The sequence below is a fragment of the Eulemur rufifrons genome, chromosome 4, assembly GCF_041146395.1.
Source record: "Eulemur rufifrons isolate Redbay chromosome 4, OSU_ERuf_1, whole genome shotgun sequence".
NCBI classification, from domain to species: Eukaryota; Metazoa; Chordata; class Mammalia; order Primates; family Lemuridae; genus Eulemur; species Eulemur rufifrons.
The window spans coordinates 76,341,979-76,355,612 of record NC_090986.1 but is presented as its reverse complement, the minus strand read 5'-3'; the positions used below and the strand labels follow the sequence as shown (position 1 = coordinate 76,355,612).

Sequence of the window (13,634 nt, the reverse complement as noted above, 5' to 3'; positions counted from 1 at the left end):
GTCAATCTAACATGAATGTATTTTTATTTCTCTCTAGGTCTCATGGACTAATTGGCTCTCATTCAGCAGGAACCTAAGGGATGAGTCATCGTGCTGTATAACCAGACAATGCTTGGTTTTAAAACTGTTCTGAAAATGATTAAAGCAGTGTCACGACGTGCCATTGTCAGGGGACGACAGGCGGCCTGAGCATCTCTCATTAGCCAGCTGCGGCTTGAAGGCAGCCCGTTTCCACTGAGCAGGGCTGCGTGGCAAGCGGCCCCCGCTGAAGGGTGGAGGATGAACGTCCCAGCGGCCCCTAAGAAATCGTGTTACACTCAGCTGCGGGATAACAGAAATGGAGCGAAAAATAACAATGAAAGTATCTTAAGTCTGGGAGACACAAATGCCAATCAAATCATGTTGGAGGTCAGCTCCTCTCTTGATGAGTCCCAGGCAAGTGACCCGGCAGGGGAACTTGGAAATGCAAATTTGAGCGAGCCCGAAAACCGTACCCATTTCCATAAGGACTTCCACCCACTTCAGGGCTTCGGGAAGGGATCCCAGGCTGGCTTCTCCAGCCTGAGAGATTCAGCCCTGTCTTCGAGTGTTCACAGGGATCGGAACGACGAGCACACGCCGGAGAGAGGCACGGAGCCCCCGCAGACCCCTCGGGGTGTGCAGGGACCGAGTCTGCTGAGCTGGAGGAGTGTGATGGCGGACGCCAGTCCGGAGGTTTTGGCTAAAAGGGAAGCCGAAACTCCCCGGCACATTCCCAAGGATAAACTGGCAAAGACCCTCGACAATGAGGAGCTGAGGCGGCATTCTTTGGAAAGGGCGAGCGGCTCTGCCCCTGCAGCGGGGAGCCTGGCTCCGCAGCAGCCCCAGCCCGCACCCCTGGGCCCCCCGGAAGCCCGGTGCTACGCGCCTGGGGTTGGGGACGGGCCGCAGAAGACGCTGACAGACCACTCTCTGGGGGCAGCTTTCCCTCCGACGGACGGTACCTCACAGGGAAAGAGTGTGCGTCATCCTAAACCATCTACCTCAGAAACCAAGGAGACGACGCCCTCGGAGACCAGGATGGAGGGGGGACGCGGCCTGAACGTTGGCCGCGAGCACACGTCACGTTCCGCCCAGCCAGAACCCGCTCGGAATTCCACTTTGGCCTCAAAGGAAGTCCTGAGCAAGCCAGAAGCACAATTAGGTCAGGGGAAGGGGGATCCTAAGCTGGCGCCGGAACACGTCCAGCCCAGGGCTGCGCAAGAGTTAGCGTCAGCCCAGGCAGGGGATCTGGGGCGCCCCAAGGAAGAGAGTGTGTCAGCCCTGGAGAGAAAGGAGCCGTGTGGGGAGGCACCCCGAGGAGCCACCGGAGTGGCTGGCCATCTGTCCAACAGCGGGCGCCCCCATCCTGGGGAGAAGGCAGGAGTCAGCCCAGGGGAGGAGGGTCCTCTCCAAACCGCCCCCCAACAGGTCCTTGCCTCCTTGGGAGCAGCTGGTAATCAGCACTCTGGCAAAACTTCACCGTGTGCAGGTAGGAAGTTGGGTGAAACGATATCCGGCAACTTTTCACCAGGTGACGGTCATGTGGCTTCTATTCCTAGTGATCCAACTGAGGACAAGCCCTCAAATGTCACCGAGGAGGAAGGGCCACAGGGCAGCGTGAACAAGGACCGTGCTCTGGTTTTGGCGTCAGGTCCTTCTGTTGGAGAGAGCAAAACTGAGGCCCCTGGGCCCCTGGACCTTCAAAGCAGCCGCTCAGAAGCAGGAGAAAGCACAGAGATCGCTACACCTGTTCCTGAAAATAGGAACCTTCTAGAAAATGCAGCTAAGATTGGAAGCACCCCAGCAAAAGCGGATTCGCTTCTCAATATCCCAGCGCCCCTCCACCCAGAGACAACTGTGAACACGACCCACCAGCCTGCAACACCCAGTAGCAATTTTCAGGACGTCAGCATGTTCAGTGTGGACGCGGGGTCACCCTCAGTGGTCCCAGCCCCCAGCGACAGTGTGCGGTTGTTGAACACATCCCTGAAAGTGCCTGACAAGAACACCTGCCCCAGTGGGATCCCCAAGCCTGTCTTCACACATTCCAAGGACACGCCTTCCTCACAGGAGGGAATGGAGAACCTTCAGGTTGAAAAACCAGAAGAGAGGACAGAAACCAAGCCCATCATTATGCCCAAGCCCAAGCATGTGAGGCCCAAGATCATCACCTACATCAGGAGGAATCCTCAGGCCCTGGGCCAGGGGGATGCTTCACTGGTCCCCGTGGGGCTTCCGTATGCCCCCCCTGCATGTAGCATGCCTCTTCCCCAGGAAGAGGGGCTGGCGAGTGGAGACCTTAAGCCAGCTGCCAACCTCTATGAGAAATTCAAGCCAGACTTGCAGAAGCCCAGGGTCTTCACTTCCGGACTGATGGTGTCTGGGATCAAGCCCCCAGGACATCATTTCAGTCAAATGAGTGAAAAGTTTTTGCAGGAGGTAAGAGAATGTCATTGTGATATGATCTGTAAGTTGAGTGTCCTGAAGTCTGTTATATATTTTCAATGAATTTTGAAAGCAAAATGTCCTCTGTAAGCAAACTGCAGATTTTCATGGATACACTTGTAGAGAAATAGATGTTTTTGACTAAAGGAGATTGTGTAGATAAATCCCCATTTTTGACTAGAAGAGTTTGATGGTCTTAATGAGATAAACCCAAGATCTAAAGAGACTCCTTTACATTTTGACTCGCTATAAAATATATGAACTTAGATAAGTATGCATTTAAATAGGCTTCCATGTTTAAATAAGGGAGCATAATTCTTTTATAAGCCAGGTCAAAAGAAAAAAGAATCTGAAATAAGGATATTCTTCAAATTCATCAGACTTATCCTCCAATGAGGAGTATTTCCTTTTTGGGAGAATCTCATATTCATTCATAGAAGTGCAAAGTGAATAAGCAGAAAATAATGTGTTGGGCACGGGCTCTTTTTTTTAAGCCAAAATAATAGCTACAACTGACATCTAGTTGTGTGCCTGCTGTGCGTTGGGCCCATGCAATAGACTATTTAATCTTTGTCAGTCTTCACGAATCCTTACGGCACTTCTCTGAGGGTTGGTATTGCAGTTTTTGTCACTGTCTAGATGAACAAACAGACTGGGAGAGCTTTAAGTTGCACACCTGAGGCCACAGAACAGGGACGGCACTGAGATTCTCGCTGTGTGGTTGCAGACTGCGCTGTGCAGTCCCTTTCTGTACCTGAGTGCTGTGGCGAGTCATTCGTGGACTCAGAGCTAAGGTTTGTCTCCTGAGGCAGTCTCTTTATGGCACTGGGGGCCAGTTAAAAGGAAGGCTGGATCGGGCCATCCACTCCGTAATGCCCTCGGGTCACTCGGAACGTAAACTGGAGCCTGTAGGAAGGCTCAGCTTTTCGGATGCACTCGGGGTGACTCCAGTACCAACCCACCCTCTCTCCTTCCACTCTCCCTCTCCCCCTCTGCTGCCCTGGGACCTTTGCACTTCCCTCTACCTGGACTGTTCTTCTCCCGGTTATCCAAATGGCTTCTTCCTCACGCTCTAGGTCTGCTCTCAAATGTCCACCCATCTGCCCTCTGAGTTCCCTCTCTATAGTTTATGTCTTTCTAGCACTTACCTCCACCTGACACGTACACATTTTTAGTTTTCCTACATTGACTAGAGTGTAAATGCCACTAGAACAGGGATTCTTTTCAATGTTTTGTTCCCTGCAGTGATCCCAGAATTTAGAACCGTGCTTGTCATAAATACGTGACCAGAAAATGTTGAATGATAGCTGAATCATGAACCCTCTATATGTTGGAACCAAACAAAAGTATACCAAAGGTTTCTAGAAATAGAATGATTGAGTCCAAAGTTGGGCTGATGGTATTCGCATATTCAGAGAGTATTGATCACAGCAGAAATGGTTGGATCTAGCACAGAGGAAAATGTGAGTCCATTCTTGGCGGCAGGCATTGACCCAGGCAATTCAACAAGCTGAGCCCCTGTGCTACCCTGAGGCGGCCCTCAGCAACTGAATTACACAGCTCTCTCTCTGTGTTCTGATCTTGGGCCTGTGAGCAGCCTCTGATTGTAAGTGGCTTCCCCCCGTCACATCCCTAGAGAGAGGACACTGGCTGGAGAATTCAGGTGTCTGTCTCTTTGGCAGAGGTTTGTCTTGCTGTGCAGGGCTGCATGGCATCCTGTTTCTAAGTGGCTTCTCATGCGTGCCTTGCAGTGAGAGAGTGTTCTTGCCAGAGGACACTAAACCTGGCCCTAGGCAGTGGTCTCTCTCTAGAAGTGGAGAAATTTCCCTTCTGGTTTTATACATCAGTCTCTGAGTTGAGTTATGGTGAGTCATTCTCAAATTTCTAAACACTCATCTACCTGGGCCTCTGGGGTTCAGGGTCAGACTCTGATGCTGGGCTCTTCTCTAAAGCAGGAGCCACTCCTCCCAAGGATTCTGGGATCCGATGCTCCCAGACCACAGCTACCAAAGCTGGTTAATTACATGAATAAACCCTGTAATTTTTTCTCTGTGTCCTTTATTTTTCTTCTGTGTGTTCTTTTTTCTGTGTTGTTCTACTCCCTCCAGGAATAATTCCTAAATTATGTGCATATTTTTCCAAAAACTATTTTCTCTACTTTATTATCTAGAAGCCACCTCAAGACTCAAGGAAATGAGATTGTGTGGACATTATGTGGCTTTAGTGGTTCTGAGGGGCTTGGAGAGATCCCATTGATGTGGTGAGAGCATCACAGCCTCGCACCAGCCACTGTGCCCCTGTATCTGAGGACCATTTTCTGCCGTGATCTGAGAGGCCCAGGCCTTTCTCCAGGCTGCAGGGTAGAGCAGGAAGCCCTGGGTGTCATGCCGGACTCATTTCTATGGCAACCTTCTTTAACCAGAAGTGGGGCACAGGCTGGCTCTTGGCCATCTGCTCCTGCAGCTGTGACCTGATGTAACCCAGTGAGTCTCCATCCTGTGTTCAGGCTCAGCACGGGGAGATCCGAAAGCCACCTTCCCCTGCCAGTGTGCCCCCAACTTGCCACACGGTGGCTTCATGCCGTCTCCAGGAAAAGAACACATTTCTGACCAGTTGCAACAGGAATCTTTTTCAGTTATAGAAGCTAAATACATTTTAATAAAGTGGGAGACTCTTAAAGATAAAAACCAAACCAGCTTCAGACTCTTCCCTCATTATTGACAGATCCCTGCTGATTCGATAGCGTGGATAGAGACAGAGGAATCAAGAATAAGTGCTCTTCTGGGAGAGGGAGTCTCTTTTCAGTTGGCAGGAACCACGGAGACATTTAAAGCTTCCAGAAGTGGCTTCAAAGGTCATCTGGGATCTGATTATGCCATGGTGATAAAGTATGCTCACTTGTTTAGACTGTTCCCTGCTTCTAGCTCTCCGGAGGTCTCGGGGACATTCCCTCCCACTGACAGCTTGGGAGCCCTTTTCATTTTTGGCGAAGGGAGGGGGGAAGAGAGGAGCAGGGTTGAGAGGACGAGGAGACGTGGGTATCGCAGTGTGCAGCTGTATGAATCCAGGCTGCTGTCCCTCCTGCTCCCTGCGGCCGCCTCATCTCCGAGGGGCACTGCAGCAGTTAGGGCTCTCCAGAGATACAGGACCAGTAGGAGACAGGCGTGTGTGTGTGTGTGTGTGTGCATGTGTGTGTGTGTGTGTGGTGTGTATGTGTGTGTGAGAGAGAGAGCGCAAGTTATCTGCATACATACGCACATACATAATCTCTATGATTTGAAGGTGTTGGCTCATGTGATTGTGGAGGCTGGCAAGTCCAAATCTGCAGGGCAGGCCAGCAGTCCAGAGACTCAGGTAAGAGTTGGTAGTGCATACTGAGTCCAAAGGCCGTCTACTGGCATAATTCCCTCTTCTTCAGGAGAAGTCAATCTGTTTTTATTAAGGCCTTCAACTGATTGGATGTGCCCCCCTCCCCATGTTATGAGGGGTGGTCTGCTTTATTCAGGGTCTACTGATTTAAATGTTAATCTCATCTAAAAAAATACCTTCACAGCAATATGTGGAGTAATATTTGACCAAATCTCTGGGTTCTGTGGCCCAGCCAAGATGCCACATAAAATTAACCATCCCCAGCACCCTCCCCTGCCACTAACCCAGTGGCTTCCTAGCGAAGCCTCCACCCTTCCCTGTGTCTCCCCCGCGCACCGTCCTGGTGAAACCAGGACAGGGCAGATAGGAAGAGGGAGGATCCAACACGAATTTGTTTGTGTACCTTGACTTTAGGAGTTTTTTTGAAATCATAGGATTCTTTCGTTTGCCTTCAAAGTTACTTCTCTAAAAATCTTCCATGAGAGAAGGAGGAGGGAAAACAGTGACATTTGGGGTCTCTGTGTTTATGACTGAACCGAGTTATCTGTTGTGTTCTGTCAGTGAAGATGAAGGAACAGAACGTGAAGCTTTTTTGTAGATTCCCTTGTTTAATTAAAAATTCACAGACTAGGCATCAGAGGCAGAGTTTTCACTTTTATAAAGAATTTATGGTCTTATCAGAAATAAATTACCCAATACAATGACTGGCATTGAAGTTACTGAAATCCTGAAGATCATTGTTGAATTGAGAGTCTGGTGTGTTTTGATCCCTGAAAACTATCAAGTTCCAAAGAACTGAGTAATTCCTGAGATCAGCATATTGCAATCCTAAAAACCCAAAAGATGTAGGTTGGAAATGATATTAATTTCTTCATGAGAGCACCTGCTCTAAGCAATGAGCAACTACACCTAAAATTTAAAAACTAAAATTAAGAAAATAAAAGGTATATGAGTATAAGAGAAAAACTAGAGATTAATAGGGAGAGAGTAAGTAGAAAATGATAAAAATTTTATCAGAGCACAGATGTAGAACGTTCTTTCACAGAGATATAATTTGCCACAGCCTGAATACAGTCTATCTACTTAACAATCATGCATATTTTACAGTGTGATTATGATAAAACTTTAAAGGCCTATTATTTTATTTCTACAATGTCAGTTTTAAGGAAAACTTTGTATCTGTTACAATATTAAAAGAATATCAACTTAAGGGTTTATCTTTTCAACAGCTTGGATCAAAGCTTTTATAGCCCCTATTAAAAATATTGTTAAATACTTGTGATCCCTGAATGGATACAAGTTTGACACATAAAACGTGTGGTGGTTTAGAACAGAGTTAATTAACAGATGTATCTTTTCATACATAGCCCTTAGCACTATTTTTTATTATAACTAAAGGAAATAGATTATTTAGTTCTTTCTCTTCTTTCATGTTTAATATGAAGAAACCCTGATAATATGAACAGACTTTGTGAGTACAGAATTGCTATAAAAAGGTACCCACCTTTTTATTCTAGTCCAAACTGTATTATAATCCAAACTGTTAACTACAGTAACAGTAATGTTCTGTTATTATATTTAGGAAAGAATGTAAACATGACTTATTTCTTTAATAAATATTTAGTGACTTCAGCTCTGTGCTAGACACATATTCTAGGTGCTGTGAAGTCAGCAGTTGACAAGACTCTGCCCTAGAACTTCCATTCTAGCGAAACTTGCTCCAACCTTCCTGGGAGCAGCACCTCACTAGGGAAGACATTGAGAGAAGGTAATTCAGGCTCTGGTTCTTAATTATGTAAGCATACAGTAGAGGCCTAAAAACACATTTCCCATTAATCTATTTTTCCAAATAGCCTTTTCTGCATTATTAGCAATGCCAAATTTATTTCCCAAGTAACCCAATAAAAACTTAATGCAAATTAATCAAGTTCATCTACTTATTGTAAGACTAGGTTACCATAAAAATTATGCCCTTCCTCTACAAGTATGATGAAACTTTCATCATTTTTTGAACATTTTGCTAAATGCTTTCTTCACTTTTTTGACATCATTTATTTATCCACTGGCATCTCACTCAAATTCCAATGATTCTGTAACAGTGCAATTTTAAAAAATCTTACAGAGGGAGTTCCTTTTTCTCCTAGTAAAATATAGATTCATAGAGTATTAGAGCTGTAGGGACCTGAGAGATCATCCAGTTGTGTTTAGAGATGAACAATTAGAGGTGAAGACACTGCGGCCCAGAGAAGGTGAGTGATCTGCGATGCCAGGGTGGTCACTGTTCCAGCCTTGGTCTCCTGCCCCTGTGTAGGATCCATACTGTGATGTGACGTTCTCTGACTGAGCTTCCGATCCTTTGTCATAGGTTACAGACCACTCTGGAAAAGAAGAATTTTGCTCTCCTCCCTACGCGCACTACGAAGTCCCTCCAACTTTCTATCGGTCGGCCATGCTCCTTAAACCCCAGCTGGGACTGGGGGCAATGTCCCGTTTGCCTTCTGCAAAGAGCAGGATTCTGATCGCGAGTCAGAGGTCTTCAGCGAGTGCCATCCACCCGCCGGGACCCATAACGACAGCTGCCAGTCTCTACACGTCGGATCCTTCAGGTAACCGGTCCAACAATTGCTGCCTTTTCCTACTGTGCATGTGAATAGTGATCACGTAAAAGGGTGGCAACTGCCTAAAATGTGAAAGCCTCTCGTCCTGTAAGAGGAGGCTTTTTCTGTTCTTCCATCTGTCTGTAGATACAGACATTTGTGAAAACTCGTCTGTCTGCAACTGTCATCCTCCATGTTCCTTTAAAACCGTGGCCCTTGTCACCATCACCAGTGACTATTAGAGGAGTCTTCAGGACTGTTCTCCTCTCTCTTTTCAAGACCCCTTAAGATTTTTCTCCTTAAGGTGATTTTAAGATGGTGAAATTAAGATGTCTTGGCCATTTTCTTTTTCTCACAAGTGCCCCGAACTCCTGCCAAAACAACAGGAGAACCATGGAAACATCATTTTTAACAGATCTAGAAACATCCATGTTTCCATAATAACCAAGGAAACGCTGTCAAGTGCAGAAAGCGCATAGAGGATGCCTTCAGCAAATGATCCCAGGACAGATCAGCAGAGCCCAGAGAGTGGCAGGTGGGGGCTTGCCCTGGGGGAGAGCCAGGAATCCGATGTCGGAGCAATGGGGCGGAGTAGGCGGGCGGGAGCCAGGTGTGTCCATGGCTTTTGTGTTCACCACAGAGCAGCAGAGTGGCAGGGCTGAGTGAGAAAACACACATCTTTACAACAACCAACCAGTGAGGTTGGTGTCCGGAGACTAAACTGCAAGCAGCTCTACAGCTGCCAACGTGATTTTTCTGGAGAGAAGCAGAGGTTGAAAAAGAGCCCGTGTCTCACACATACACGTCAGGTCCCGAGGAGCCTCTCTGAGGAGGAGTGGGAGTTCCTGCCAGCTTGGAACCCGGCTCTGGGCCCTTCCTGCGTGAACTGATGCAAACTGCTAGACAGAGAGAACTTGCCTCCCCATGCCCCCTTCTCTCCTCACCTGGCTTCAGGAGCCTGGGCCCCTAGGAGACCCCCAAAATGTGTTCTTTTTCTGTTTCTCTCCCTTTCTCTTTTATGCTCTCATTACCATAACATTTTATGGAACTAGGTATCTATTTTACCTGTTACAGTTCAAAATGATGTACAAAGACTGGGTCTCTCCCTTGAGCAACTCCTGGGACCCAGATGGGCCAGAGAATAAGACGACATTCCAGTCCATACCTCCTTCTCACAAAGCAAGTGGTCCAGTTCCTAGCCACTCTAGAAATCTCACTTTCCTCTTCTCTTCTCTTCTCCCATAGCCTACACCTTTTCCGGAGCCTCTCCTTTCTCCCTGGTTCTCACATATCTCCCAGGAGTGCTCTGGATCTCCCCCGACACCCACCCCAGTCAGGGCCGTCAGCGCCTTCTCAACCTCCCACCCCCATACCCAGCTTCACCCATGCTGGACACGGAGTGGCCACCAGACCTTCCACCTGTGTTTCCTCAGAGGAGGATGGGGAGGCTCTAGACTCTCTGCTTATGCCTTACAAAGCCTTGAGTGTACGCCACGTTGCTTCCTTTTGGACCCTCGCTCATCTTTTCATAAGGTGAGGTCTTCCTGTCTAACTGTCTGCACAGGAAGTGCATTCCAGGCAGAGGAAACAACACACATGAAAGCCCTGAAGCCCTGAGCCTGGTGCAGTCAGAGAACAGGAATGAAGCCAGCAGGCTGGAGTAAGGGCGGGGGAAATAGCAGGGGAGAAGGTCGGAGGTGGGTGAGGGGCAGATCACACAGGGCCCCATGGCCCAGATGAGGTGTTTGGATTTTAACTGCAGTGTGGTGGGAAGCCCCTGAAAGCTTTAAACATGATCTGATTCGTGTTTTACAAAGATTATCCTGGGTAGTCTGTGTGGAATAGAAGAGGTGGCAGCAGAAGTGGGGAGGCCAGTGGGGAGCTGCTAAAGTTGTGCAGATGCTGACAGCTGGGAGGATGGAGGGAGAAAGGGGTGGAATTGCTGGGATCTGGGTTGGAGGTAGACTCAGTTGGGCTGGGCATTGAGGGCGGGTAGTGGGGAAAGAGTGGGAACAGTCATGACTTCTAGAATTTTTGTTTGAGCCACTAGGTGGGATGGTGATGCTATTTATTCACATAAGTTGACTAACCAGGGGTGTCGGGGAGGGACCAGGTCTGCGAGGAAAAATGAAGAGTTCCATTTTGGAAATTCTAGTGGAGTTTAGACACAGATGATTAGATATTATGAATCAGGGGTTCTTGGAGTGATCAGGGCTGGAGATTAAAATTTGGGGTTTACCAGATGCTAACTAAAGTCAGAGGGTGCATCTAGAGAAAAGGAAGTATCCTAGGAAGGGGCCCTACAACACCCCAGCATTTAGAGATCTAGCAAAGAAGATGAGAAGCAATAGCCAGTGCAGAAGGTGGAAAACTAGAAGAATGTAGTGGGTGTCCGGGAAGCCACAAGATGAAAGTATCTCAGAGAAGCAAGGAGCAGTCAGTACTTTTGAATGCCCCTGAGGGAGGGCAGTTTAAGGGAGAAAAATGATCCATGAATTTGGCAACACGGGAGCCATTGATTATCTTTACAAGCAATTTAAATGGAGTACTGGGGACAGAGCCTCATTAGCCAGGTAGAAGGCAGTTGATACCCACGTGTGGCCAGTTCAAGCTTGTGAGATGTGAGAAGCAAATAGCAAAAATGACCAGATACCACTTGCAGTCTTTTTGTGATTTGGGGGATGAGAATGATTCTGTTACGGTCAGGGTTTCTGAAAAACACTTAAAATAGTTGGAATGACAATCTGGAATGATGAAACGATGTGCAGAATTTCCTTGAAAACTGCCTGTCTATTGACTGTGACCCAAACAAACACAGCATGTCAGCTCTACCCAGATGGGTTATGGGCCACACACACACAAAATCTATTGACTTTTCAGGCAATTGACACTTCTGTCTTATTGCTGTCAGTGTACAAACTATTATCTGCAGTCATTTTTTTTCAGGTCTATTTGATCCACTTTTAGAAAATCAAAGCAGCTGGAAAAAGGGAAGCATAGATAAGCAAGGAAACTGAAAGTGGTCCAGGCTAACGGGCAGGGCATCTGAGTGGCTGACTGCCATGGCGTCTTGGGAGAGAAATAGGAGTTAAGTGAGTGTCCCAAACGATGCGATGCGATACGTCTGTTGCAAAGCCGAGGGGCAGACAGTTCCTTGACTTGCCTCAGGGAAAGTATAATGATAATTTGTTTTAAGGCTGAGCTTATATACAGAATTATTTTGACAACTTAAGCATAATGATGATGAAGATGACAATTAATTGTAACTATGTAGTATGATTATCATATAAAATAATATTTTATGTAAACTGCAGACAACCCTGTGAGATAGTTTTTGTTTGTTTTCTGTTTCATGGGAAGGAAACTATTTTACAGATGAGGCTCAGGGTGGCTAAGTAACATTGACAAGGTCGCAGGTCTAGTAATTCAGAGTAGTATCGCCCAAGCGGAGATCTGTGTGATTATTGATTCTTGTTAATCAGCAGGATGACAGGGCATCGCCACCCAGCTGCAACTGGAGGGCCCAATTCACTCTTCCCCCAGGGCAAAATTGGTAGGATCCAGTTCGGAGAGGTTTGTAAGTCCAGGCCAAACCTAGATAAATTTATATACCTTTGTACCCACAATCAGGACACAGAACCCCCCAATTTCCTTTTGCTTCTTACCAGACAGTCCCTTCTCCCGCTGTCCCACCCTGGGCAAATACTGATAGCTTTCTGTCACTATCAGTTATGTTTGTGTTCTAAACTTGCATATAAATGAAATGATACAGTGTGTATTTTTTTTGTATCTGGCATGTATCACTCATCATAATGCTACTGAGATCCATTCATGCTGTTATGTGTACCTGTAGTTCATTCCTTTTATTGCTGAGTATCATATGGTTGTATTACCATAATTTGATTATCCATACACCTGTTGATAGATACTTGGGTTATTTTCAGTTTTGGGCTCTAACAAATGAAGGTGCTATGAATGTTCATATACAAGTCTTTTTGTGGATGTATGATTTCATCTCTCTTGGGAAAATACCTAGGAGTGAAATTGCTAGGCTATTTACAGTAAGTATATGTTTAATTTTATATGAAACTGCCAAACTATTTTCCAAAGTGGTTTTCCTATCTTACATTCCCATGAGCAATCTGTGAGAGTTCTAGTTTGCTTCATATCCTCACCAATATCTGATATTGTTTGTCTTTTTAATATTAGCCATTCCCATCAGCATACAGTGATATCTCCTTGTAGTTTTAATTTGCATTTCTCTGATGACTAATGATGTTGAACATCTTTTTATATGTTCAAATCCTTTGACCATTAAAAAAATCTGGTTGTTTTTCTTGGTATTTTTCAGCTGTAAGAGATCTCTATATATGCTGAATACAAGTTTTTGTTTAGATATCTTTTGAAAACATTTCCATACATTGTTTTCTTAACAGTGTCTTTCAAAAAGTAGACTTTTAATTTTGATAAATTGGAGTTTACAAGATTTTTCATTTATGGTTTATGATTTTTGTTTTCAACGTAAGAAATTTTGCACAACCCAAGGTCTCAAAGAGTTTTTTCTATATCTTATAAATGTTTCACAGTTTTATTTCTTATGTTTAGGCCTATGATCCATTTTGAATTAATTTTTATTGTGATGTGAGGTATGGATTAAGGTTCAATTTTTTTTTTTTTTTTTGTTTGGCACATAGCTATCAATTGTTCCAACATCGCTTGTTGAAACTATTATCATTTTTTTCATTGAAAATCAGGGGACCAGTCTCTTTCTGGACTCTACATTCTGTTTCATTGGTCTACCTCTTTCTCCTGATGCCAATGCCACATTCTCTTGAATACCGTAGATTTGCAGTAAGTCTTGAAATTAGGGAGTGTAAATCCTGTAACTTATTCTTGTTGAAAATTGTGTGAGTGTTCTAGATCATTTGAATTTTTGTACATATTTTGGAATCATTTTGCCAATTTCTAAAAAATACACTTGCTGTGATTTTGATTGGGATTGCATTGGTTCTACATACAGGTTAATTTGGGAAGAATTGAGATTTTTAACTTAAGATATCTAATTCATGAACATAACATATCTCTCAATATGTTTAGGCTTTCTTTAATTTCTCTCAGCAGGATTTTCTGATTTAAAGTAGAGATTTTGTACATTTAAATAATCCCTATGTATTTACAGCAGCATTATTCACAATAGCCAAG

The 13,634-nt window shown here is 45.4% G+C and overlaps 1 protein-coding gene across 1 annotated transcript in view; it reads left to right on the top strand.

Annotated features, from left to right (window-relative positions):
* The first annotated feature begins 261 nt into the window (after nt 1-261).
* The window catches only part of MTUS2 (microtubule associated scaffold protein 2), a 301,278-nt gene continuing 287,905 nt past the window's right edge, over nt 262-13,634 (top strand). Inside the window, exons 1-2 of the mRNA XM_069467395.1 lie at nt 262-2,460; nt 8,201-8,441. Of these exons, the coding sequence (XP_069323496.1) occupies nt 280-2,460; nt 8,201-8,441 (2,422 nt within the window). The 5' untranslated portion in view covers nt 262-279. The remainder of the gene's footprint in view (nt 2,461-8,200; nt 8,442-13,634) is intronic.